The sequence below is a fragment of the Monodelphis domestica genome, chromosome 4 (assembly GCF_027887165.1).
Source record: "Monodelphis domestica isolate mMonDom1 chromosome 4, mMonDom1.pri, whole genome shotgun sequence".
Taxonomy (NCBI): Eukaryota; Metazoa; Chordata; class Mammalia; order Didelphimorphia; family Didelphidae; genus Monodelphis; species Monodelphis domestica.
Window position 1 is genome coordinate 21,084,206 of NC_077230.1, and position 27,967 is coordinate 21,112,172.

Here is a 27,967-nt window from a genome sequence, read left to right on the forward strand (position 1 = left end):
AGAGAGAGAGAGTGTGTTAAGAAAAAGAGGATTTGACACTAGTATCTCCACCCTATATTCCCTGAAGGGAAACTATGTAAAAGGTGAAAAATAGATGTTTTTCATAGTATGTTTCTTTACAATAACATTCATTGCTGTTTAATAGTTTTTTTCCTAAAGAGGCTCCAGAAAGAAAGTGGGAAACTTGCTTAATTTTAATAGCATCAGGTTGTAGAGGATTCAATAGGTCAGTCAGTACTACACTCAGCTAATACCTTTTTAGATCAGAATTTTGGTTAACATTCCATAAACAAGCATGCATTAAACCTCTCCAAAAGTCCCAGCACTTTATTAGGCACTGGGGATACAAAGACAGAAGTAAAATGATCGATCCCTGCTCTCAAAAAACTTACATTCTATCAGGGTAACACCACTTCTTCATGTAGAGGGCTTTGCATTGGCCTATCTCTTTTTGTGAGACGGTGGAGTAAAGGAAGAGAGAGAATCAGAAGGCATTTGGTGATGGGAGATGATGAAGGAAGAAAGGAAGCTCTTGGTGAATGGCCTCAATATGAGTGGGCAGGTTCTCAGCTCAGAGTGGATATGGGGTAGTTCTGGGAAATTTAGAGAAATAAAAATGTTTGGAAAAGAGGCTGTGATGAATGGGATAATGTCGGTTCAGATAAGGTGGGTTAGTCATAAGGATAATGTTGATTAGGAAAGTGTAAAGATAAGATTGTGTAACATGAGTTTATGGTAAACCCAGTTGACCCAGTTTCATGATTTTTCTCTAACATTGTTCAGCAGTACGTGAATAATGGCTAAGTCAACAGATGGTAAGAGTAAGGGGATAAGGGGGCAAGAAACGCTAGGAGAAAGGGAAGTAAGGGATCCAGATCAGGAAAGGAGAAGAGGGTAGGCTGTGCTCTCCCGTGGTAATGGCTTGGGGAAAACTGAGCATGAGGGATTGAAGATCGCAGTGAAGATGAAGCATTAGGTTTGAGGCTAGAAGGCAGAGGAAAGGTGGAATAGAGCATGGTCTGGTAAGGGAATGTCAGCCTACATGCACGTGCCAGCAGAGCACGTATAAATGAAGGCAGGGTCTCCGGTGGGGTTATATCCGTGCGCGGCTGAGGTGCGGTGGAGGAGGAGGAGGAGTGGGGAATTGGGAGTCGGGGCACGTGAGAGAGGGTCAGTATGTGTGTGGAAAGTCCCCTGGTAGGAGGGTAGGCCCTGGAGAGGAGAGAATTCCCCTAGGCCAGGCCCTGAACTCTTTGATGAAGGAAGGAGAATATACTGAAGAAGGGACAACAATTGCCAGAATTCTGATTGGATGGTAGATGGATTGGGTACTCTCAAAGCAGCAAAGTGTATTGAACATTGGGGGTAGAAGAGGGGAGCCCACCACAGCAAGTGAGTCAGGGTGAGCAGCCATAGAAAGAGTGGCCGTGGAGGGAGCCAGGCTTCAGTGCAGGCAAGAAGATGGCGAGAGAAAGAGAAAGGTTTAAGGTGAAAGCCAGTTTATTAGCTACGGAACAGACATTGGAAGAGGTTTTAGCTTAGAGCAAGGATAGGTGGTGTGGGCTGAGGAGGAGAAGTTAGAAAGGCAGCAGTAAGGGATAGAAAATGGAGTCTGACAAGAATCACTGCCAATGATCGGATGGCGAGTGTGTGAGTTTTTGAGTCACGTAGGAGGCCGGAGAGGGTACCTACATTTTGATGAAATAGCTACCAGGAGGGACAGGAAGGCCTCCCGAGGAACAACCAGATCACAACAAAATGAGATTCTGAGTAGGACACACGTTTTCCAAGAGAGCTTTAAAAATGACCATAATCAGTAAATTGGTACAAGTTTTGCTTTCTGAAGTGGAGGAGAAGGGCCTTGTTTTTTTCTGGGGTGCCAAGGGTAAACTGAGCATCTTGAGAGCAGGGTCTTTCTTCTGTCTTTCTTTGTATCCTCAGTGCTTCATGTAGTGCCTGACACACAACAGATGCTTAATAAATGTTTATTGACTGACTGGTGCTTAATAAAAGTCTGTTGAATTTCATTTAAAATTGAAAATATAAGGGCAGAGAATGGGGGGGGGCAAGCATGTGCTTTAAATCCCACATAAATTCCTTGGGAAAGGTGAGAATAGTGACATGGAAACCATTAGGATAGCAACAAGCATATGAACAGTATGATAAAGACCAATGAAGATAAGTATGTTGGTGGTGACAGAATGAAGGTTTTGACAGCAATTGGGAGCAAGGATTTGTCTGACTGAGAAGTCATGTCGAAGTGAGATAGTGAGAAGGAGGAGTTTTAACAGGTGAGAAGTAGCCAGCTCTGATTTTCCACAAGCACCAGGAAATAAGAAAGTTTGATAAAAAAAAAAAACATAATAAATTTGAGTTCTAGAATGAAGAGGAATTTATTAATGATAGAATCAGAAGTTTCAGTAAAATAGGAAGATAGGTACTGGGGAGGGCTAGGGTATTGCTGAATAGAGATGAAAGTGTAAGGGAAAAGGTAGCATGGAACGTATGTTTTAAGTGCCTTAATTACTAAAGTATTTACTATGTGCTAACTGAGTAGCTAGGTAGATCAGTGGATACAGTGATAGGCCAGAAGTCAGACACTTACTAGCTGTGTGACCCTGGGCAAGTCACTTAACTGTGTGTCCCAGTTTCCTTGTTTGTAAAATAAACCAGAGAAAGAAATGGCAAGCCAAAGAAGAGCCAGCACAACTGAAACAACTAAACAATACTATGTGTACAAAAGGTATTGTCCTAAGTGATAGGGATACAAGTAGCCCCAGCCCTCCAGGAACTCGCTTTCTAACAGTGGAGCCAACACATAGCTGGAAGGTTCTATCTGCAAATCGATGGAAAGATCCAGTGGTTCTTAGGGTAGAGGCAAAGCAGATGGTAATGCCTCTTCTCTAATGCCATTGCCACTGATGAAATTATCTCATGCTACCAGATTATTTGATTAAGCAGAATGCTTAATACTAAATGGCAGAGTTGACTAGACTTTCAAAAACCTAGAGACAGATTGTTTTGCCTGCGTTAAAATTTTTTTTGCACCTAATTTTATTAGTAAATCTATTATCTCATTAGCATAGGTAACTCTTATTGAGAAAATTCCCTCTACCAATGCAAGTCACTACTACTCGGCAACCTATGGGGTGTTTTTTTTTTTCAACTTAGTTGCATGGGGTGATAGATTTGCTTTGGATTTGCCCAAAGCCACACAAGCCAGTATATATCAGAGCCCATTCAAGCCTATGTGTCCCTGATTTGAAAGCTGGCCAACTATTGCCACACTGCCTCTTGTTTTTCTAGAGATCAATTTGAGGCTCTTTCTAACACTTTACGTTAAATGTTATTGTAAAAACATGCCATTTTGTCGTAAGTAATGAAGTGCTCGTTTTTAAACTCTTTAGGTACACTTCACGTAGGTGATGAAATCCGAGAAATAAACGGTATCAGTGTAGCAAACCAAACCGTGGAGCAGCTGCAAAAAATGCTTGTAAGTCAATCACTTATCTGTATGTAGGAGATTGCAGGCGGGGCTGGGCATATTATTTTCAAATGCACAAAAATCACAAATTTCCTTTTTATATACCACGTATCTCTGACCTATCCATAGATATTTGACAAATGGCTGTCTAAATAGAGAAACCTTCTTTGCCGGACATTTTCATTTTCAGTATTCCCTCCACGTCCCTGTTTCTCACCAGTTATATAAGGACCACTTTGCCTGTATACGTGCTTGTCAATTAATTCTTTTCTGTTCTCCAATTTCCTGCCATGAATGTTGTAGAAAATCCCCTTTATAATTATCTGGCTTCCTCGGAGAGGCCAGTCCAGGGGAAGAGCTCATCTCCTCACACCTGGACTAGAATGCTGGGTCTCCCTGCCTCCAGTCTCTCCCCAGCGAGTGGCCTTCCTGACGCAAAAAGCCTGACCCTTCATCCCCTTCCCGGTGAAGTCCAAGGGCCCCTGCTCCAGCCTGGACCAAAAATGAACCCCCGTCTCCTGGCCTGGTCAGTGCCGCCTGCTCCCGGGGCGCTCAGGCCCGGCCGTCTCCCACCCCTCCTCGCTCTACGAGACTCCCTCTGCGGAGGCCTTGCCGGGCCCTGCTGCCTCTGGCCTGTCTGCAGTCTAATGTGCTGCCTCCTTCGGGGGACCCTCGGGGGCAGGGAAGCGGCTTCTACCTTGTTTCTGTGTGTCTGGCACATAGGAATGCCTAACTGAATGGGTATTACTCTGCCGCAGGGACTTCAGTTTTTAGTCATGCAGACGCAAAGTTTATGAGAGAGAAATTCGTTCCCAGAGCAATTTCTTTAAAAGCTATCCAGTGTGGGGCAACCAGGTAGCACAGTGGATCGATCACCCGGCCTGGAATCAGGAGGACCAGGGTTCAAATGTGGTCACAGATACTTCTCACTGTGTGACCCTGGACAAGTCACTTCACCTCAGTTGCTTAGCCCTTACCCGTCTTCTGCTTTGGAACTCCTTCCTTAGTATCAATTCTAAGATAGATAAAAGTGTTCAATAAATAAAAGTAACTATTGAGTAGCCTTATCTCTAACTCTACTTAAACCCCCCCCCAGTCCCCTTCATGATGGCATTACTGTAGGAATGTCAGGAATAATCAAAAAGGGAGATACAGTATTAGACAGTCCATGAATGCGGTAACACATCAAATGTAATTTTATGTCATTGATAACCATTTTAACGATGCTTTTTTAAAGTGATGCTATTAACACGTGTCTAGCCTAGTAGACCTCATCGAAAAGGTTCAAGGTGCAGGCCTTGGTGAAGAGCGTCTCCTCCCACCACACACATCACTGTTCCTCTGAAGAAATCAAGTTTTACTTAAATCATCTTAGGGCCTTTTCCAGAAAATAACGGACTACCCACATACGAACTCTCTCGTGGCCGCTCTCGCTCTCTGGAAGCCTCCGTGTTGTGTTCCTAGGATTCACGCCTCCCTTTTTTAACAAGCAGTAGAGTAACTGCGTGTCTTTGCGGAGGCCTCCATCGACTGTCTGGCAAATGGTCAGTTGTTTCCTGAGATGACTGCCTTCCTGCAGCCTTTGTTTGTAAAGAAGTAAAAAACCTTTTCTTTTCCAGAGGGAAATGCGGGGGAGCATCACCTTCAAGATTGTGCCGAGCTACCGCACTCAATCTTCATCCTGTGAGGTAATGAACCTAACGAACCGTTCCCATCTCCTCTCAGTCCTGTAACTAACTGCCTGCTGATGGCTGAATGTTATTGCTTTCTGGAAGATTGTTTCTGCCTGTGCTGTTAGATCACGCACACCAATTTCACAACAAAGATAACGGAACAGAGGAGTGTCCCACCCCACTACTCAGTGCAGGCGCCCTAGGGATCTCATCAGCACCTTAAAGGACACGTTACACCCCAACAATCTAACGAGAGGGTCCTCGTGCCATCATCTGGTGCTTATGAAAGAAAACAGGTTCTCAGATAAAGAAATAGAGATCACAATGTCAGTAATATTTCTGGGAAGAACTTTTTACTTCCTTGTTATCTCATAAGTAGTTCTTCTTTCCAAGAACAGGGGAAGTGATCTCATAATTTTTTAGTGTGTAAAGAGCTGATTTGAGATCTTGTTTCAGTTTAGGGAGCTTCACTCAAATAATTCTGATAGCCAATTCTGATGGAATAGTTCACACATATTCCTGAATTGATGACTTCGATGTACTTAAAGAAAATAGAACTATCTAGATAGTTTGTGGATTTGATAAAAGTTCATTTTATAATGCTTACCAAAAAAAATAGTATCCTAAAATAGTTCAATCCCCCATGTTACTCCCTGAGGAGAGATGTGCATACATATTACAATTTCTTGAGTTAGTTTCCCCATGTATGATGTGAATCTAGTTTTATTCTAGTTATTGAAGAAAATTTAAAAGTGTGGGTTTTAGACAGGATGTTTTTAATACTTAGGAATGCAAACTGAAATAAATTACGTAAATGATACCAATCTTTCCATATTGTGCATTCATTTACTTTGACTAATACTCCTCCATACTGGGATTTTTTTATTTGTAACTATGTGTATGTACATTGTTATAAAGAGTACATCCATTAAGTTAATTTTTAAGTGGTCACCTGATTAGAAGTTATTTGGAAAATTGAATTTGTATATGAGGATCTGAGGTAATAATACATTATTTCTGCTCCTCTCTATTAAAACCTATAAATTACTGGAGAGGGAGGGGAGAGTCAAAGGACTCAATATTATACTCCAAAGTATCTAGGAGGAATTGTATATAGAATGTATTCTTTTTCCTGTGAATTTAAATGAGCTATAAACACATTTATTGATAGCAGACCTAGTATAGGTTCTGCCATATTTGATCTTGAGCTCCTCATGGTGGCTGCTTTTGGAACTTCAGTTAAAGGTATAAACCCAAAGTTTAAAAACAAATTCAGGATTCTATGTAAGATCTGATGTTCAGAATAAAACAATATGGGTAGGTAGAAAAAGGTAAAAAAGTGATTAATTTTAAATATTCTAGAGAAGTTTGGTTTATAATCATAAATGTTCGTGAGAAATACTTTTAATTGATACCATAATTTGATCAAAGTTTATGGGCTTTATGTCATTGCCATTTAGGATGCTATAGTAAATGTCAAAAGTTTAAAATCCAGACCTCCAAGAATTAAAGACTTTCTACTTAGAGACTCATTCCTTTTGATATACAGTCTCTCCCCATTCTCTATTCACACACACACACATACACACAGAGTAATTTTGTAATATATGTGTCTATCCAAGGATTCTGTAGTCTTCATATTTCTCTCTCCTTTAAAAAAAAGTGACAGAAATAATCTTTGAAATATTCTCAAACATAAAATATGCTAACTTTTCATTGCCAAGAGCATAAAAGAAATGGTAACAGAACCAGATTTATTTAATGAGCTCTTTGCCCATTTGCTTTGTTCTCTTCTATTTCATGTGATTTTCAAGGAAGCCAGTATCTGTAGAATGAGCAAGAAAGAGCCTGCGAGTACTTCTGAGTGTGATACTTGGGTTGTGTTCTAGCGGGGGGTCAGGAGCCAGAGCTGAAAGGTCTAAGAGAGGGAGGGGACAGATAAAAAGAAGCCCTACTCCCTCTTAGGTAGAGCTACACAAGGGAAGGGGAGAGATTTGATCAAGGTCCAGAGCTGAAAGGTAAATGTGATCGATAGGACAAATCAGTACTGACAAAAAGGTGAATTTTATTTGTTCAGTGTTAGCAACAGATGAACATTGATTGATATTTATCAACCCTGCTACTAATTTTTTAAAAGAGTGCACCTACTTCTTTTTAACCTTATTGATTCATAAATGTTAGCATCCTGTCTGAGGGAGACACTGAATAAGTTGAAATATTTGCCAGTATTTTGCAAGTTCAAAACTTTTTCAGGAGTCAACGTTTCTTGACATGAAGGATCTGAAAATACAGAAATACTCATACAAAGTCCTCTTAGATGCACTAGCTTATCTTATTGAACTTTTTTAGCACAATAGCCACACAGTTAGGTTTGCTTTTCAGTTGCTTGTTGGGATTCTAATCTCTGTCCCTTTCCTGGTTACCTGTTAAGGAAATCAAATGTTGAAGAATCAAATGAGTGGGTTAATAAATGAGGTCTTTGTTCATTTGAATGATTTGTAATTTTCACTTTCTGCAACATCGTTATGGAATCATGCAAATCTGTGTGCAAATGCTAGAGATAAAACTTCCCCAAAATGATTGTCAAATTGTGGTTGTAATTGTTCATGTAATATCTGTGCTCCTGTGATAGTGTTGTGTTAATGAACCTTGTGTCTTATTTCAGAGAGATTCCCCCTCTACCTCCAGACAGTCCCCAGCTAATGGTCATAGCAGCACCAACAATTCTGTTTCGGTAAGACTTCCAGCTACACACAGAAAAAGTGTGAACGTTTTGTTGGTGCTCACCTGCTCACTGTTCTAGTCATATGTGTTCAGTGGGAATATTGTCCTTCTGCTGATTGATAAAGGCCATGGCAACTCCAACATGGTTTTCTCCTGGAAAATATGTTTCATCCTTTTCTTCTTACTTTAAAAAAAAAAAAAGATTCTGTAATGAGTTAAATTCAAAGAACTATCATGCACCTCAGCTATAGACATTCCAAAAATGTTCCCAGCCTACCCTTGGTCTTATTTTTCTCAAACTTAAGCAAAGACTTTTCATCTTTTCAGTTGGGGGGTTTTTACAAGTACATGGCAGAGCAGACATTTTTGGGTGTTCTTATATTTTGAAGTTGTATGCTGTGAAGGATAATTCACAACGTGTATTAGTTTCCGCTATCTACGTTTACGAATTGGTGTGCCCTCTGCTGCTGTGGTACGTGCACAATTTTTGTGAACTTGCCTGGATATGAAAAGCAATAGAAGTTGGCTTCACATTGCACTATAAGCCAAGCTATCAGCACATCTTTAACACAAAGTACTTTATATTCCACATGAACTTGGGGAACAGAGATGCTGTGAATTTAGTGTTTCTTTTTTTTTTTTAAGCTATCTTGAAATTTTGAATGGTTTTTGTTTTTAAACAGATTTCACTTTAGGTAGCAACACCTACCTTGTATATTAGAATGGTTGCTACCACTCATCTATTTCTGAAGACTGCGCACTCCAGTAATACAGTTTAAATGTCCTCCAAAATGTTGATAGCTTTATAAAATTTTCAAATAAGATGTAAAATGACAATTTAGAAATTATCCCACTTGCATGATACTCATAGTAAGGCATTGTGAAGGAAAAAGAATCATGAAAGATACTTAAAATATTCTCACTTTTTTTGAACTTCCAAAACATACATAGGCTATGAAGGAATCTATGACATCTAATATCTAATACCTTTCAGATTATAAATTTAACAAAGATAATGAATTTTCTTAAGAGGCTAATAGATTTTTATTACCAAGTTGAAACGGACAATAATCTTTTCTTTTATTTATTTATTTTTTTAGCCAAAGGAGGGTGGGGTGGGATTTCATTTGCCAGTGCTTTTGTGTTGAAGGTGCTGAATTTCCTAAAAGCACATTTTTTGTCTGCTTAAACTTACCTGCTTTCTTTAGCTTGCTGCTAAATGGCCTGGGTTTTATTTCTTCATTAAATAAAGTGTTTCTGAGAAATAATACTTAAAATATAAATCTGGCTTGTTTTACCATTTTATAACTAACAGAACACACAAATTACCTTGTGCTCTTGAAAAGTAAAATGAAAAATTTTCACCTGGGTTGGCTTTATTCTGCAGGACTTGCCATCAACTACCCAACCAAAAGGACGACAGGTGAATAGACATCCTCTGTAGAAACTTTTCTAAACTAAGTTGCTAATAGCAAGTCCCTTCTTATTCTTTTCCATCCCATATCCTTTGTATATTGGTCTATAACATTTAAGCTTTAATAGCTGGTATCATTTCATTTTAACACATTACACATGACTAATCCTTTACATGAATTTTTTTAGTACATATATGTAACTGTGATTGTTATTGTAATTTCAGCCTGACATTTGGTATTTCTAATTAAGAACTTAGTGTAGGGTATTGGCTTTTAGGATGAATCTAGTGGTTAAACAGTATATACAAAAACAGTAAGCAGAGGATGTTGTTAAGGCATTAATTAATTGAAACCTAAAAGTTGTTTTTTTTTTCCTTTTAAAAGGAGGTTTTAAAAAGCCCTTTAGAAGTAGGAGGAAAAAAAAACTTAAGAATGCATACATCCCAGCTTCTATACTAGTCCAGAGTCAGCAAGACAAAGATTCAAAATTGTCTTCTTTAACAGTTTTGCAATCATTACGAATGCCCAAAATACTGAAAGTTAAGTGCTGTTCTTGGTGCCTACCAAAAGGAAAACCATTTTTCAGTTGCTAGCATTTAAAAAGAGCCCACAGTTTAAGGTATAAATATAGTTTGCCTTTTCTTTTTACAGGCAGAATTTCTGATAAGCCAATTTTTTAGATCATGAAATAGATTGGTTTTACATGACCTAATCATTAATATTTTGGTGTTAATACCCAAGTTACAGCTTTGTTGGCTTTTAACTTGAAATTTAGTAATAAATAATAGAATTATAAAAAAAATGTTTCCTTTAAAATAAAACTGACAGATTTAAGCCATGGTATGATTATGGAAACATTTGATCTTAAGATTTCATCCTCTTAGCAAAATACTCTAAAACTGACCCTTAATAAAGCATCCTGGAACAACAATTTATGAGGACTTGAGTACCAGAATTTATTTTTCTAATTAATTCCTTTCCTAATTAGTCTGTTACCAGTATTTTAACATCCCTAGGAAAAAATTGTCATTGCACACCTTTGTCATATGCTGACCGTGTGATTATAATGGTCTATTCCTCATATACTCTAACATTTCTAAAATTCAGTCCATTCTCCCCCCACCCCACCCCTGATGCCTATTTCATTTAATATTGTTCCAGAGATAAAGTCACCCATCATTGGATCGCCTTAGAAGAAATACAGTTTTTTTACAGATAATGAAATCAAGGCCCAAGATTGGTAAATGACTTGCTCAGGGTGAAACAAGTACTACATTACAGATTCAGGATTCAGAATTCAGTGTAGTACACTCCATTTCTGGCCTATTTTCCACACTGTCATGTCATGCATCCAAAAATCAGCTCTTAAGCTATAATAGCCTGAGGGATGCTTTAGGGGTTGCATTAGAATATCAAGAAGGAAATAACTAAAAAAAATCCGCCTGCCCACCCAAAAAAAAAAAGAAAAGGCAAAATGCTGAGTCACCACAAGAACTTGTACCTTGAATAGCTTTTATGTTTAAGTATTTGGAAACATTTCCAGTTCTGATGAATTGCAGCCTACAATTCCTACTAGCATGCAGAATGAATTGAACTTTAGAGTATAAAGGTTAAATGAGTGCTGCTAAGGAGTGTTATCATTTTGCTTTAATATTTGTATCATTAAAATATATTTAGGCTTTAAAGTGGCAGGTTTAATACAAAATACAAAAAATACTTCTATTCATTTTAGAAGACCCCTCCCAATAATTGAAGACTTTTTCTGTTCAGGATAATGCATAAATTAAATTATCAATAAAGGAAAACTTTCATTAATCCTGAACAGTTAAATGTTTATGAAAAGTAATAGCAGTATTAGACTGAGAAAGTTTGTATTTTGCAAGTTTTAGAAAATTTACATATTAAAGATAATATAAAAGGAGTAATAAGATCCAGATTATCTCTATTACAATAGCATCACTTCGTTTCTGGTTAGATGTTTTCTGTTCTTCATTTTCATCTGTCATTTTTGCTTTCATCTTTGAGTTCCTTTTTGTTTTTAAGTGTTATATGTCTATTAAAAGTATAGTATTGCTTTGGTACTCCTTCTTACAAAATCTTATTTTATAGATCTATGTAAGAGCACAATTTGAATACGACCCAGCAAAGGATGACCTCATACCATGCAAGGAAGCTGGTATCCGATTTAGAGTCGGCGACATTATCCAGATTATTAGTAAGGATGACCACAATTGGTGGCAAGGTAAACTGGAGAACTCCAAAAATGGTACTGCAGGTCTCATTCCCTCTCCTGAACTTCAAGAATGGTATGCTTTTGTTTTCTGTTCAAAGAATACCATATGTTTCCCTTTGGACCCCATGTTATAAAATTAGATTTATTATAGAACATGTTTGGTTATATGAACTTTTGCCTCACTTGTCCAAAAATGTTAGGTTAAGAATTTAAGGAATATCAGATCTGAATAAATCACCTCAAGCCCTTACAGATGAACTATTTTATAACTGTTTTAGAATTTTTTTTTTTTACAATTTATAGACCCTTAAAATAAGCACTGCTTCCTTTTCTTGTAACTCCTTATTGAAAACTACACATTCATTGAGTTTAGGTCATTCAAAATGTTTTTGGTGTAAAATATATTTGCTTTCAGGATAATCAAAATTATTTTCTTTGTGAATACCAATATTTTCAAAAATGCATTTTGTATTGAAAAATATTAATTAATTTAAAAAATATCACAAGTATATATTAAATTATTCTACAGAGTCCAAATATTTTTCCACCAGTGAGATTATTCACCTAAACAATGTTATAGCTATTTTTAAGAGCCTGGATAATGGTTTTCATTAGTAATAATAGTTTGTGGTTGCATAGAATCTTTTGTTTTAAAGCTTTAAACTGCTTGTAAGATGATGTTTAAAGAATAATTAGAGAAGAGCATTCTCAGACAATGACACTATGTCAGAAACACTTTACCATTTGGAAGTTCTGTTAAAGCATAAATTTTACACATATTGTAGAATAAAACCTTAGGGTCTTTTTAATATAATAGAGAGGATCCATATGTGAATATTCTTAGTTTCAATACAAATAGATAATATAAATTGCTGGCTATCTGATGAGCATAACCATAACCTACTGGGCAAGTTCAGTTCCCCCATTAAGATCAATTGATTGGATCCAAATGTAGGCCACTCTATTTTCCCCCCCAAAAAAATCCTGACTGTAGCCCATAATCACTGTTATTTTTAAGTATATCTCTGTGTATATTCTTCTTTCAAAGACATCTTATTTTATGGAGGCATTCTATATTAAGAAATAGCTTTAAGTTAGACTATACAGTGCTTCAGAAATGTGGGGATATAAGCAATTTCTTTTGGGATCTAAATCTTATTTTTAAAAGAACTCAAGAATTGAAAACTTAATAACTGATAGGACCCTGGATAAATGATGGCACTACTACAAGTTTGACCCAATCCTTTCATTAAATATATAATTCCTCAGGCTTTCTGAAATTCAGTTATTCTCACAAATTTAATATATAGAAAAAATATTACTGCCTTCTGGGATATCTATATCTGTAGGTATCGACCAAATGTTAACATGCCAGGAACATAGATAAGTCACAGAAAAATGTTTACTTCAGAGCATGCCTGGTTCCCCATATTATATAGCAAATACTTTAAGCCTTCTCTTCCAGGGGAAATTCACACTTCTTTTTACTATTAACCTAAATTTAAAAACATAATTAGGAAACTTCAATAAAAATAGAATACATCTTCTACCTTCTAGATTATTTTTTAGTTATGTGAACCATAGGTAAGATAACTATGACTAAATTACTTTTAATTTTATTTTACACAGAAAATTAATACCAGTATATTATGTGCCCCTTAAATAACAATTTTTTTCTTTTCAGCAATGCTTATGCCAGATTAAAGTTACACACTAAATTTTCATTCTCTTTTTCTGTCAGGAGAGTTGCTTGTATTGCCATGGAGAAGACCAAACAGGAGCAGCAAGCTAGCTGTACTTGGTTTGGAAAGAAGAAGAAGCAATACAAAGATAAATATTTGGCAAAGCACAATGCAGGTTAGAAAGCATTTAGCTATCACTAAAATTATACCAAGTATCACTTTACCCAGATTAAATAGAATTTTTCAAACTCAGCCCAGATAATTAAAATGTCTCCTGTGGGGTGTTAGGCCAATTTCCAGAAAAAACTTTGTGTCCACTTATACGTGCCAGATATTTGGTAAATTCTTATTTATCTTCATGGAAGAAAAGTGATACTTTATGTAAGGGAATATCACAGTAGTTAGTCATATTCTTTGTAAATGTAAATGATACTACAGCCACAGCCAGATAAATGTAGTGGTCTGAATCCTTCCTTTCTTGTGTGCCAAGAATCTTGGATTAATGTATTTCTTGGAAATAGCCCCTCTAATGAAGCCCTTCTTTGAGACTCCCCAACCCCCTGGCTCTTCTATAGAGGTCATTCTTGTCCTTTGATTTAGTAGAGGACTTACTACATAGGAGAGAACATTGAGCTCCACAGTGTTCGGTCTCATACTTCAGAAAGCTGAGTTTCCATTTTGAAAGAGGATTGAGCTTGTGTGACTTTTTAAAAGCGGATTCTATAAGTTGACTTCTTTTTCTATAGTTCTTCATTGCTTTAAGGAATACTAGAGTACTTTCCAAGTCTTCCCTTCACTATAGTAGTTATCTGTTATATAAGATTATAAAAAACATTCAACTTATTAAACACATATATGTCCAGCTATGCAACTGAAACAAATATCGTTTGTTTGATTATCACACAATAATTAAATTCCCAGTGGAATGACAAAATATCCATTAACTAAAAGAAAGTGCAAAATGGCATAAAGAATAGAATTTATTTTATTTTCAGAAGTGCTTTTAAGGAAATTATTATAAGGAATTGATGTTGACGTTAGATTCCCCCCCCCCCCCCCCGCCAAGGTTTCAGAAATTGTCCTACATACCAAATGTATAGCAGTGAAATCTAAGTGAATCCAATGATACCTTTCCAAATAGAAAGAAAATACAGTATCTCTGGCACTTAATGGATTATAAATGTGAAATATATATATATATATGTACATATATATATATATATATATAGTTCCCTTAATTCATCAAGGAAAATTAATAACTTTTAAGAATTCATTTCTTACTCAGAAATCAACAGTGACCATTGGGAATGTTTTGTGTGATAGGTATACTTTCATAATTTAATTTGGAATTTTAAACATTCAATTAGTGTCCATTGAAATCCTAAGAAATCCAAATTTTGATTTGTTTTAGTGGAATGCATTTCTTGACCCAAACTACCAGTGATCATTGATAAATCTAATGTTGACTATTTTCATAGACATTTTATCAGTTCACAACAAGGCAGTTTTGAAATTACTCATTTTTTAAGTTACATTGTAATGCTTAAAAACAATTTAAATTTGAAGATATATTAAAATAGCATTGTGATTAATTTAGAGAGCAAGGAAATTACTTGTTTTTCTTATCAATTCATCCTCATTTCACACAGTTGTGTGTACAATGATGGGCAGATGGAGTATATAGTAAATTACCATCCGTTTACAAATCCAGGCTATGCGAAAAGGTTGGGAGAGGGGGACAAAAAATTGAGTTAAATAAAGATTGAAAAGTCTTAACTTCACAATTTTTAATTGGCTAGAGTGCTGCCTTTTAGGTAAGGAAAGTACCTTAAAAGTTATGAAGTGCTATATAAATGTAAACTTTATCCTTTGATAAAGTTGGAAACGTTATTTAAATGCAAAACAAAACAGTAGCCAGAAACTTTCCTCACTGGCTCCTTTTCACTTCCTTCTATGTTCCCTTTCTCTTGTCTACTAACCTCCTCCCCGGTGATCCTCTCCTGCTGGAGAGTAGAAACACCTTTCCTCACCCCTGAAAATAGATGAAACTCCTAAAGGCGCCAGGGAGGTAAGATGGCACCAGAGGGACACTTTTGGCAAAGCCAAACCAAGGTTATGTTAAGTCTCAAGGTGTGCATGTGTGAGATTATTCTTCTGATAAGGATTTTCTTTTTAATTACAGACTTTTGAATACTATAATCTCAGATTTAAAAGCCACCTTTCAGCTATCTAATTCAGCATATTACCCAGGGAGCATAATGATGATAACCTAAATTTCTGTAGCCCTCTATTGGAAAGGTTTGGTATCAGAAGATATGAGTTCTACTTCCAAATCTACTATATGACCTCAAGCAGACTACAAACTCTCTGAACCTGTTTCCTTCTCTATAAAATAGGGGGAAATATTTGCTCTATTTCACAGGATTGCCTTGATATAAAAATGAGCTGTGCGCTGTATCAGTCCAACCCTCTGAACAGCCTTGTGAAATTGGCAAAGCATGTATTGCTAACTTCATTCTTCTGATGAGAAAACTTGGGCTTGGTGTCTGAATACAGTTAGATCAGATAGGATCAAGGATTCAAGTTGGAAAGGGCCTTGGAGATGGATTGCATTATAAATTTGGAAACCGAGGCCAAAAGTAGATTTTTTTTTCCCCATATCACACATGTAGTGGTAGCAGAAAACCAGAACTCGGGGCTCTGGTCTTTAGATCCAAACAAGGAATCATTGTATTGAACCTATTAACAACATCAGGATTTGTACTCATCCAAATTCTGCTTTTAACATTGTTTTGATATGAAACAGAATGATAAAGATAAAACACCACTGATAAAGAAAAGAGATCACCCAAAGACCTCAAGTTTTGATTACTGAACTCAATAATATTAACTCTGGAAAGTCATTTAATAGGCTGTTTCCTGGTTCGTTGGCCTGAGGCATTAGTTGCACTGCCTCTTAAGTGAGGAAAGTGGTTTAAAAGTTATGAAGTGCTATATGAATGTAAGCTTTATCCTTTATCCTTTGATAAAGAATTCATTTCCTCCATGAGGCCTCCAAGTTCATTACTGAATATCTAACTATTAGAAAGTTTTGTTGAACATCTGCTTCCATATAACTCTCACTAATTGATCCCTCTGGATCCATACATATACTTCTACTTCTTCTTCTTCCTCCTGCTCCTCCGCCTCTTCTTCTGCATTTTTTTTTAATTTTGAGTTCCAAATCCTCTTCCTCCTTTCAGCCCCTCTCTCCTCCCTCTGCCATTGATCAGGCAAGCCGTATATCAGTTATACATGTAAAATTGCATTAAAACGTGTATCCATATTAGCCATGTTATAATTTTATAGAATCATAGAACTAAACCCAGAAAGAACCTCAGAAGCCATCTAACTACACCCCATCCCAAATAACAACTTTTTAAAATATTAGAAAGCAATATTATGTCCCTTGAAGTTTTCTCATGTCAAAGCTAAATATTTAATTGTTCATCTCCAGAGGTGATTTTGAGACATTTCACCATTGTGACACCCCATCAAAATGCACACCAGTTTGTCCAATTCCTTCTTGAAATGCATCATCTAAAAATGAAGATATTATTCTGCATATGCTCTGACAACTGTCATCCCCTTATATCCTAAACTTATATTGATTCAGCCCAAGATTAATCTAGCCTTTTTGACAATTGTGTCAAACTCTTGTCTTATATTGAATTTGTAATCAATTAAATTCCTAGATCTTTTTTAGCATAACTCCAGATTTCAAAATTGCAGTCTAAGCCAGGTATTTCCAATTCTATATTGGACATATAGGGAGTGTTTTTCTTATATACAGATTTATATTTTAAACCCATTAAATCTTTATTTCTTAATGTTAGCCTGGCATTCTATTTTTAGAATATTGATTACCATTCATCATATTAGGCTAGTCCTTCTACCGTTACTAAACATGTCTTCTGTTTCATCAAATCTTTGATTAAAAGTTTGAATAGGATAGAACCAACCATAGAAGCCTAAAGCAAACAACCCAAGAACTCCCTTCAGGTTCACATTAATCAACATATTATGGTTACATTTATTTAACAATCTATGAATCTAACAATAATATACAATCCAAATGTCTCCATCTGGTCCACATAGATCTGTTAAATCAGTTGCTTTCTGCCTATGATTTTTCTTTAACCTACTAATCTAATAAAAAGAATTCTTAACATCCTAGTGCAAACACCAACAACATGGAAATGGGTTCTGATCAAGGACACATGTAATACCCAGTGGAATTGCGCATCGGGTATGGGTGGGGTGAGAGGAATAGAAAATGATTTTTGTAACCAAGGAATAATGTTTGAAATTGACCAAATAAAAAAATAATGTTAAAAAAAGAAAAGAAAATTCTTATTAACTTAAAGCAATATTTTAAGAGAATCCATACTGGTTCTTGATGATCCCTGCTTTCCTTTCTAAGTACTCAAAAACAATCTCTTTAATAATCCATTCTAGAATTTTTCTGGGGATTTAGGCCAAATTTATTAGTCTGTAGTTTTCAAAATTCAGAGGATTTTTTCCTCTTATGAAAATTGCTACATTTCCTTGTTCCTTATCTTCCAACCTCCCTCCTGTTTTCTATAATTTTTCTGAGATTACCGGCTATTCGGCAATCCCATCCTCATTCTTTCAGGACCCTGAAATATACTTCATCTCGACTAGGGAATCTGAACTTATTTAAAGCAAATAAATTTCAGCTTATTCTCTCCTTATATTTCATGGGCCTTCATTTTACCTTAGTCCTGTGTTTTCTAACTTTTCCATTTAAAAAAATCTTTCTTTCTGAAAGAGAAGATGAAGCAAAATAGATTGAAGAAATTTTGCTTATTCTCTATTAATATTGCAGCTTCTGCCCCAAACGAGCCTATTCTTTTTTAATTCCTCCAAAATAACTTTGAGTGGCCTTTGTGCTGTTCTTACTGTTTTCCACAAGCCTCAGACTATTCTCAGCTTCCTGACAATCTTAGAGGGTTGTTTTTTGTTTGTTTGTTTGTTTTTTATTGGAACTCATTAAGGAGCTTTCTGAACAACTTCATGAGTATCTTCTGTTGAGTCACTTCTTTTTTCCTCTTCAGGATCCATGTTTGGAATGTAATATCATAAATTTGTCTTCTAATACTGCACAGCTTTCTTGAACTTTTTAGAGTCCTTTTAGAGTCCGTAGCTCTCAGTCATTCAATAAACATTTCTCACACCCAGGCCCCAGGTGCCCAGTGATGAGGAAACAAAGAAAGGCCAAAAAAGTCTTAATGAGGGAAATGGCATGCAAGTGACTATGGACAAATACAATTTTGACAGGATAAGATAAGCAGCATACTTATCTTCTCTCTGAACTTCTTGAAATCTGCCTCCCTAAAAGTCAGAGGTATAGGTCTATCTTTCTTTCTCTATTATGAAATCTAGAGCATGATCACTTTCTTCCAAAGCTCCACCATTTCTTTTCCACCAGATTTTTTCCTTGAATGGGATCATAAATAAATCCCACAGATTTGGAGACCAAATTCTTGTATTCTCTTTAACATTTCAAGAGGTGCTGTCAACAAAGCAAATCAAAAATACATACATGGGTGTATATTTTAAAGTATTTATTCAAATTTGTGCCAATAAAATATTTCAGGGGGGAATTGAGGCAGGCCACAGGCCTGGACTCAGGAGGACCTGAGTTCCAATGGCATTTCCTAGCTGGGTGACCCTAGTCAAGTCACTTAACCTCAGTTATCTAGCTCATGCCCTTCTGTCTTGGAGTATCAGATGTTCAGCTGTTAGCAGAATACGACTTCTAGCACAAATTAATCTTTATCCTAATAAGCTGCCTATAGAAAGAGATGCTATTAACTTAATATGCTTCAAAAACATTCAGCAACAAGATTTAACCAACTGAGCTAACTGGGTGCTCATAAAAGTTAAGCCTAACCTCCAGTAGGTTTCTGTTTTGTTTTGTTTTTTTGGACAGTTTATACCCACCACCACTAAATAAGATGTTTACTAGACTGAAAGAGGCTGTTTTCTTGTTCCCAGTACGCCTAAACTGACACCAGTGTCAAATTCTGAGGTCGAATACATTCGTGACACTATTGTAGCCCCCAGAGCTTAGTTTCAGAGACCCATTAGTGTGTCTGTTCGTAGTCGAGGCCCCAGACTAAACGTGTCACTGTCAGTCAGTTGCAATGGGGATTCCGCATACCTAGACTTTCACTCAGTGTCACACAGTACTTTGCCTCTCTATTTCTAACACACAAGACCTTCTTAAATTGTAAGCTCCACGTATAAGATAGGAAGATATTTTCAATTTTTTCCTCCTGGAGTAAGGATGAGTGTCGAAGTTGTTTTCTTCTGAGAGTCAGTTGGAAAATAATGAGCTAAATACTTAAAAGAAGGGGCCATATTTTTGAGTAATGCACCAGATCGCAAGGTTACGAGCAGACTGTATTGGACAGTATTTCTGCAGCCTTGGAAATTAATTCGATTATTATTTGATGTTCAAAGTAAGTGTACTTTCTCCAGTACCAAAAAGATTTGCAGGCCTCATTTGCTATAAAAAGGCAATGACCATCTGTCAAGATACCGTGATTAGAGCACTCAACAAGTCAGGTTCAGATCAGCCTTTTGATGTGAATTATAAAAGATCTTTTCTTCACCGAGTTATTTTCATGAATATTAGAGGCTTGTTCAGTGGTATTTTAATGTCTCAATGAAGTCATCCTTCTCACTTCTTCCTTCTCAGAAAAATTGTAAGACCTTTCAAAATACCATTTTTTGAAGTGCTTACTTGTGCCTGCTACCACACATTAGAAATACTGTGCTGTATACCCGAGAATTGTCAGACTTTTACTGAAATGCGTTTATTATTTCTTAATGTGATTTATTTGCCTTGTGTTTAGAATATTGCATGCTAAAGTTTATTTTGTGCCTATTGTATTTTTTATTTTACTAATATAATACAAGCCATATTTCAATGACCCCTGTCCATTTTTCATGCTGTCTTCTTCCCAATGGCCTCTGTGCATGTAAGTAACCCGTCAAGTGACTATGCTTCTTCATTTGCTTCTTACTATTATTTCCTTTTAATAACTCCTTTCTGTATCAGCTAGCAGCACAGAAACTTTAAAAGTTTTGTCTCTAAATGCTCTCCTTATATTCCTTGTATCTCTTATGTATTTAGGAGTCCTTTTTCATTTGTTTTGAAATCCTATAACCATGTAATGATCTCATTTAGACCAGAGCAAAACCTCTTGCTGCTAATGTATAGTTTAGGGCATGAATGCATATCATATGTTTTATTTGTTGGTATCTAACACACGTGTGTGTATGTGTTTGTGTGGCTTAATGTAGACTATCGAATAGAGGGTAGGATAAGAGTAAACCTAAGGAAAGGGACCCATTTGGAAAACTTGACATCTTTTATAATAAGTTTAACAGTTTTACATATTTGACACTTGATAACATAGAACTTGAGAGCTGGTAGAAACCTTAGAGACCTTCTAGTTCATCCACTAATTTCCAAAGAAGTGAAGTGGATTAGCCAGTACTGTACATAAAGCAGATTGCCTCAGATGCCGGAACTAGAATTGAGATCCTGCTTATGATCGCCTCAGAGCCAACTCTTTTTGTGTCAGGATATTTCTTTCACAGTCCTGCCTTCTCTTGATTGAAAAATACTCAGAATCACCAGTGCCCAAAAAGCAGCACCTTAAGCACTCTGACCAATTTTATAATTCTTCTTCATGCTTCCCCACCCCTATAAATTTGCCAGATGGCTTCATAAGAAAGAATACCCATTTTCAGTAGTTTTGTGAAGACAGCATCATAAACTCCTGGAACTTTCTGGCTTTTGAGTAGTTTTAAAGGACAAGATTTCGAAGACTCCCTTATCACCTTCCCAGTACAGTGTGGGGAGAAAAAAATGCATTAACATTGGTTACCATGAACTAACACCCTAAAACCTCTGTTTTCATATTATCACAAACACCAAATTTGAGGTTCTGACTAAATTGCATTGCACACCCTCTGGCAACTTACATTTCCCGAGAGTATTGTACTGAGGAGGATGATAACTGGTTATTAGAGGTAGACCTAATATTGGAATTGTTATCCAGGTCTCCTTTCATTTGGCAGTGTGATCTTTGCTAAATAGCTTTCCTGCATCAGCTCTACTATCCTTGGTTCCTTTCTTACTCCTTGGAATCTTGTTAAAATAATAATAGCAGCTCAAAAGTGAGTCAATACTTAGGCAAAATTCAGATTGTATCAAAGAAAATTTAAATTCATTCCTTGGTACATTTTGGACACTGTCAGGGATGCAAAAGATACTGTAAAAAACAGAACCTAATTAAATCTAAAATTTTTATCAGAATTTTCAAATAGATGTGTGGGAATTTGAATTATTTAAACTAACAATTGTGACTATCCCTTTTTAGAAAACTAATTGATGGTTTAAAATTGGTTTTACAACAGAAAAAAAGGTTTCAAAAAGACTTATTAAGAGAAATATTTCTTTTCAAAATGCATTAATGAGAGTTTCCAGCTTGCAGAACTTTCCAGGCTTATGTTGTTTTGGCCTTCAATTCTCTTTCCACATGATTGTGGAATCAATTCAATTTAAAGTACTGATTTTATCAAATTAGTTGCCACCACATTTTCATGTGAACCTATAAAGATAAAATTAAGTCATCCACAAAGAAGCATTTTACTCCTTTCATATTTGAAGTCCTTCATGCAGAGTAGTTAGACATTCAGAACTTTAACTAGCTCATAATAAAATATTTTTTTACTTGCCATTTTACACTTGTGAAATGTAGGTATTAAAAGTTTGGAATTAATAATAACACAGTACCTCTCTCTGGAACTTAAGAGTAAAACCTGCATGCTTCCATCTCCATAGTTATAAAGCAGTTATTTCAAATTGAATATTGATTCTCCTTTCATTTCTCATCATGCTCTAGAAAAAAGGGAGTCATTTAGCTACTTTTAGTTAAAATTAGATGTGCTGATATTGTTTTCATGTTGGCTTCTATTTGTAGACTTTTTATTTTTAGCATTGCTAATTTTTGCCATTGCAAAAATCTGAACAGCATGTAGTTTTGGGTGAATTTTCATTTGATGAGTATTGCATGGAAAAACACACAAGACTTTCAGAGAGACAGGTTTCTCTGCATGTTTTTAATATATCTTTGGATGTAGTGATTTTAAAGTCTATTTTCATATTCTTCAAAATGAATATTTTCCCTGTAATACTTAAGAGTGATTATTTTTTAAAATTCTGAATACCTTATATTAATATATATTAGGTATTGCTATAATTTGTTTCTTTTTTAAAAATTATCACTATTGTAATATTGCCAGTAAAATAGCCATAGTTATGTTTAAAGCTTTTGTGAATTCATTTAACTCAACATTTTTCACAAATTTTTGCTTTTTAGTGTTTGATCAATTAGATCTTGTTACATATGAAGAAGTAGTAAAACTGCCAGCATTTAAAAGGAAAACACTAGTCTTACTAGGTAAGTTTGATGATTAACAGACCTGCTAGTTTTAATGATCAAAAATTTCTTGATTTTTTTTTAAGTTTCTAAATGTGAGTGTCTTGTTTTATGAAATAGGTGCACATGGTGTTGGAAGAAGACACATAAAAAACACACTCATTACAAAACACCCAGACAGATTTGCATACCCTATTCCACGTAAGTGATTCTCTGTCTCCTTTAGCATGATATACAAACTCTTCTCTCTCTCTTTTAAAATCATATCAATTTTAGTGTTTATCTAGCTATAGTATTTTATAGTATCCATATATCTATAGTAATTATTAATTGTTTGGCAGGGCTTCTAAACTTGAAAGATGTTAATTTAAATTGTTTACATGTTTTATTCAAAATTTGTCATTTGGTAGCTGAAAAGTATATGGATGGCAGGAGTGGCTTTTTTTGTGGGTGAAGTGTAGAAGACAGAACTTTTATAAAGGAGAAACAAGCAAGGAAAACTCTCACTGTGCTTCCATAAACACGGTCCTACGAAGACTTCCAAAAGCACTGTCAGCACAGCATACTATTGTCCTACCACAAATATGCACACTGCTTTCTGCTTCTGCCTATACCAAGTTGGGTTCCTTTGATGTAAAGCATACAGAAACAGTCGTTACACCTAATATCAATTGTAACCACTGCAGTTTTCTAATTCCCTACAAATATGCTGTTTAAAGATTCATATTCTTCTTAGCTCTTCTAGTGACATCTAAACAGCATTGTATACTCAGCCTTTGTGTGATCTGCAATAGATAGGAGGCTCTTCACAAAGAGTATTGAGGTTGTTAAGTACGAGATCATTTAGTAAAAGTCAGAGGAAGAAAAAGATGAGTCGTGTTGACAAAAAGCATCTTCCGAAGAACACTGATGTCTGGTAGCAGTAGAGGGATGTGCAGTCTTCGTGAGACCTAGGGTTTGACAAAGAATCCGCCAGCCCTCCGCGGACCACGTGAACACTGCCTCCTTCTGGCCAGTTTTGCATTTTTAGAGAATATGCCAGAAGGCATCTAGAAAACATGACTGAAGAGAACTGAAGATTTAGAAGCTTCAGAGAAGAGAAGCCAATTGGGGAAGTGAATCGCTGATTAAAAAATTTGGTTTCCGAAAATCAGGTTTGGGTTCTGAACAGGCTGTGGATTAAATATATAGAGACGGCAAGCTTTGTCGCCAGGCGTGACATCCCCCTAACAAAAGCTCATAAGACTAGATGGCTATAGTTATGAAAATCCATATGAGAGTGCTTCAAATTGAAAAGGAAAAGGGAGAGATGGCGGGAGAGGAGAGGGGGGAAGGTAATTAATAAGCCCAAAATTGAATGAGACAAAATCCAGAAATGAAGACAGCAATAAAATCCACAATCTATAGCTGTAACTACTATCATTTATTTTGTGCTTTAAAATTTACAAAGCACACTCACAGCAATACAGTGAGCCAGAACAGTTCTGAAGGACTTATGCCAAAGAATGCTATGCACCTCCAGAGAAAGAACTATTAGAGTTGGAATGCAGATCAAAGCATACTGTTTGGGGGGGTTTGGGTTACATGAGTATTCTGACAACAGTGTCCAATATAGAAGTATGTTTTGTTTGATAGGCATGTAATAGATCTTATTGCTTACAATGTCTGAGAGTGGGGAGAGAAGGAAACAATTGGATTTTATAATTCCAGAACGTAATTTGGAAAATAAAATATCTTTTGATAAAGGTGAGAAACAAGTCATGATATAATTACCATATTAACAAAATCCTGTTACTGCAAAAAAATTTACAAAGCATTTGCATATATAATCTCTTAATCCTCACAACAACCCCATAGATATGGGCTATTATCATCCCCATTCTACATGTGAGAAAAGTGAAATTGACTGGTTAAGTGACTTGCCCAAGGTCAAACAACTATTAAGTGCCTGAGGCAAAATTTGAACTTGGGTCTTTCAGACTCTAAGTCCAAAACTATCCACTATACCATCTCCCTGCCTCAGATGCACAGTGTCAGTAGCATGCAAGGTAAACTGCTTGGTAGAATGAAACCCTTGCTTGGGACATGGCTCCAAAATAAATATAAAATAAAATAAGCTATTTTAAAAGTAGGGTAACATTGTATATTAAAAGATATATTCATGTGATGAACTCCACAATTCAGAGTTGGTAAGCTGGAAAGCATTTGAGTGAAGGTAATAGAGGCCAAAAAGGAAGCAACATTGCCGTGTTGTGCTACAGACCGGACAGAAAGAACCTATCTGTGTTAGGGAAAAGCAGCATGCTCATGGTAGGTAGATGGATGATGATCAGATGCTGGAAAGCCCGCAAAGCTACTCCACTCTGCCTTCTCTTGTTTTCTCTGCCAAGGAGAAGTTAATTGTAAGTGGAAAGGACAGAAGCTACCACCAAAGACAGGTAGAGAGATAATAAGAAAGTGTCCCTACCTCCCTTGATGAGTTAAATTTAAGGTGTTTTTGTTTCTTTTAACTCATAAGTCAAACAACTCATAGTGGACCTAAAATCAGAAAGAACTGATTCCAAATTCAGCCTCAGGCACTTAATAGCTGTATGACCGTGGGCAAGTCACTGTATTTGTGTTTGCCTCTGTTTCCTGATCTATAAAATGGGATAGATAATAACCACATCCCTGAGTTGCTGTGAGGCACAAATGAGATAGTTGTAAAATGGTTAGCACGGTGCTTGGCACCTATCAAGCCCTGTGCATCTGCAAATAAGGAATTGGAACTAGATGATACGTCCTTTCCAGGTCTTCGTATCTGTGGTTCTGTCATTTGATTTCTGTTCAAGTTTATCTTCCCTACTAAATATTTAAGCTTAAATGAGCATGTGCACAGTTTATTAGGAGGCCACAGAAAAAAAATGACTATAAATATAGTTTTGTCTTCCTTGTACCTAGGAATTTGTCCTGTGTGATTGAAGTTAATGTTGAATTTAGGGAATTCCTAGAGATTTCCAAGCACAGGAATCTCCTTCCTTTGCCAGGTCTGAGTCATTTGCTAGCTTTCATTTTAAATCCATATCTCGTATCTACTTCAGGGGGACCTGACACAGTAGTTCTGCTGAAAGTGAGTTATGAGGTTCTTTATGTCATTAAATACACTTCTCATTCTTCTGTGGATAACACAGCAAGTACTGATGCAACCGCTTTCCACCTAAAAGCTACAGTAATTACTAACTAAAACCATTCATGATGTCTTCTCACCTTTATGCATGGACATGATTTGGAGAAACCAAGGCCAAAACTCATCTAGAAGGGAAAATGATATTGATGCCATAAGGATGCTCCCCAAAGCTAAGAAACCTAAGAAAATGTTGATTCGGGGACGTCTTCATGGAGACTAAAAAACGTCTTTTTTGCTGTATTGCTTCTGCAGACACAACTAGACCTCCAAAGAAAGATGAAGAAAATGGCAAGAATTATTACTTTGTATCTCATGACCAAATGATGCAAGACATATCTAACAATGAATACTTAGAGTATGGCAGCCATGAGGATGCCATGTATGGGACAAAACTGGAGACAATACGGAAGATCCACGAGCAGGGACTGATTGCAATACTGGATGTAGAACCTCAGGTAATTAATTCCCAGACATCTGGAAACTCTTGCCTTGTTCTACAAACTAATTTTAAAGATTGGGACTTTGAGGCAAGCTCTAAGGTGAGAAATATGATTTTTTTAAAAAGCCTTGTAATGCATTTCATGGTACTTCTTTAAAGTATTGGAGACTGCCACTGACCAGGGATGTAAGAGGGAAGTCTAAAATATAAATGGATTAGCATTTTGACTTAGGGCAGTAATCTCATCAACACTTGCTATAATAAAAAGCAGTTCTGCTTTCATTATCTTTATTACATTAGGGAAACCTAATAAAGTAGCTGATTAAATCTGTGTTTTCCAAGAATGTCCACAGTGTGATCTGACCTTTGGCAAGAATCTTGTACTGCATTAATATGCCAGCCACCTACCTCTCTAGATCTCAGGCATATAGAAATGACAGTATCGGTAGCCCCATTTTCCTGGAGTAGAGAGCACTGGACTATGAGCTAGGTAACTGAGGATCGATTCCTGGCATGTTCCTAGGCAGGTCACTTAGCCTTTCTAAGTTTGTTTCCTCATCTATGAAATGGGTTAATCTTTTACATTTCACATTTTCACATCTAGCACGAATAGGAGAAAAACGTTTTGTCAAATTACAACAATATTGACTGTTTTTAAGATAAGGACCATTGGGCTATAACTCGTGCTTATGTGCCTTTGGTGCTCTATACCCCGGGTGGATCATCAAAAGAGGGAAGGCACTAGAGTGAAGGGGGGATGAGAAAAGCTTCCATGTGGAAAATAGCCTGTCAGCTGGGATTTGAAGGAAGCAAGGAAAGCCAGGAGAAGGGGATGGAGAGAGAGAACATTTTAGGTAGGTGGGGCAGCCAGAGAAAATGAGTTGGGAGTTAGAGTTGAGAGACCGAGTGCCTTGACGGAAGAATGACAAGGAGGCCAGTGTTTCCTGCACTAGAGAGCGTCCCACAAACCATGACCCAAATGAAGAAGAATATTCCTTCTTTGGTCTGCATTCATTTCTAGGATGGTGTTTTTTACAGGGTTTTCTCTATGCTTACAAAGAAATAACTATAAATAAGACCAAAGTTTAATGCTTTCTTTGTTTCTGTGTTAACCAGTCGGGGCATAGATTAATCCTTCAGCATACCAAAGGCTTACATGCTAACTAGAATAAGGAAGCCTCGTAAGACTTGCCCCCAAGGTTAGACCATAGGGCATGAGGCAGGGTGGTGATGAGGTCCACCGGATACAACTCGTAACAAATCCCAAGGGAAGCCCAGCTTACTATAAACTTCAGTCTGGCAGAGAGTGTTAATAGATTCCAGCATACCAGAAAGCTAACTAGCGGGGACCAGTGTTTGTAAACAAGCAGTTGTAAACTTGAGCAAAACAAATCTGGCCTCTTGAAATGGACCCAGACGCTGGTTTTCATGAGATTTCAATCCATGAAACAAGGCAGAATTATTTTTGACACTAGTTTTCACTTCGTGTACAATTAGCATAGAAACACATTTGATTAACCACACATCTGTTTCCAAATGTAGTTGCAAAATAGCCTTCATTCATTCAGCAATTACTGTGCTCAAGACTGTTTCAGAGAGGGGAGGCAGTACAGAGCTGAATATGACATTC

General features: G+C 36.6%; 1 protein-coding gene across 18 annotated transcripts in view; it reads left to right on the top strand.

Moving 5' to 3' along the window:
• Window positions 1–27,967, top strand: part of CASK (calcium/calmodulin dependent serine protein kinase) — a 465,908-nt gene that overhangs the window by 416,046 nt on the left and 21,895 nt on the right. For 4 of the 18 annotated variants that reach the window (XM_007493326.3, XM_007493328.3, XM_007493329.3 and 1 more), the window contains 9 exons: window positions 3,408–3,493; window positions 5,104–5,172; window positions 7,823–7,891; window positions 9,269–9,304; window positions 11,406–11,602; window positions 13,271–13,386; window positions 22,673–22,753; window positions 22,853–22,933; window positions 26,151–26,353. In XM_007493326.3, the coding sequence (XP_007493388.2) occupies window positions 3,408–3,493; window positions 5,104–5,172; window positions 7,823–7,891; window positions 9,269–9,304; window positions 11,406–11,602; window positions 13,271–13,386; window positions 22,673–22,753; window positions 22,853–22,933; window positions 26,151–26,353 (938 nt within the window). The remainder of the gene's footprint in view (window positions 1–3,407; window positions 3,494–5,103; window positions 5,173–7,822; window positions 7,892–9,268; window positions 9,305–11,405; window positions 11,603–13,270; window positions 13,387–22,672; window positions 22,754–22,852; window positions 22,934–26,150; window positions 26,354–27,967) is intronic. The other 14 variants (XM_007493333.3, XM_056826148.1, XM_056826150.1 and 11 more) reach the window with 7 other exon arrangements.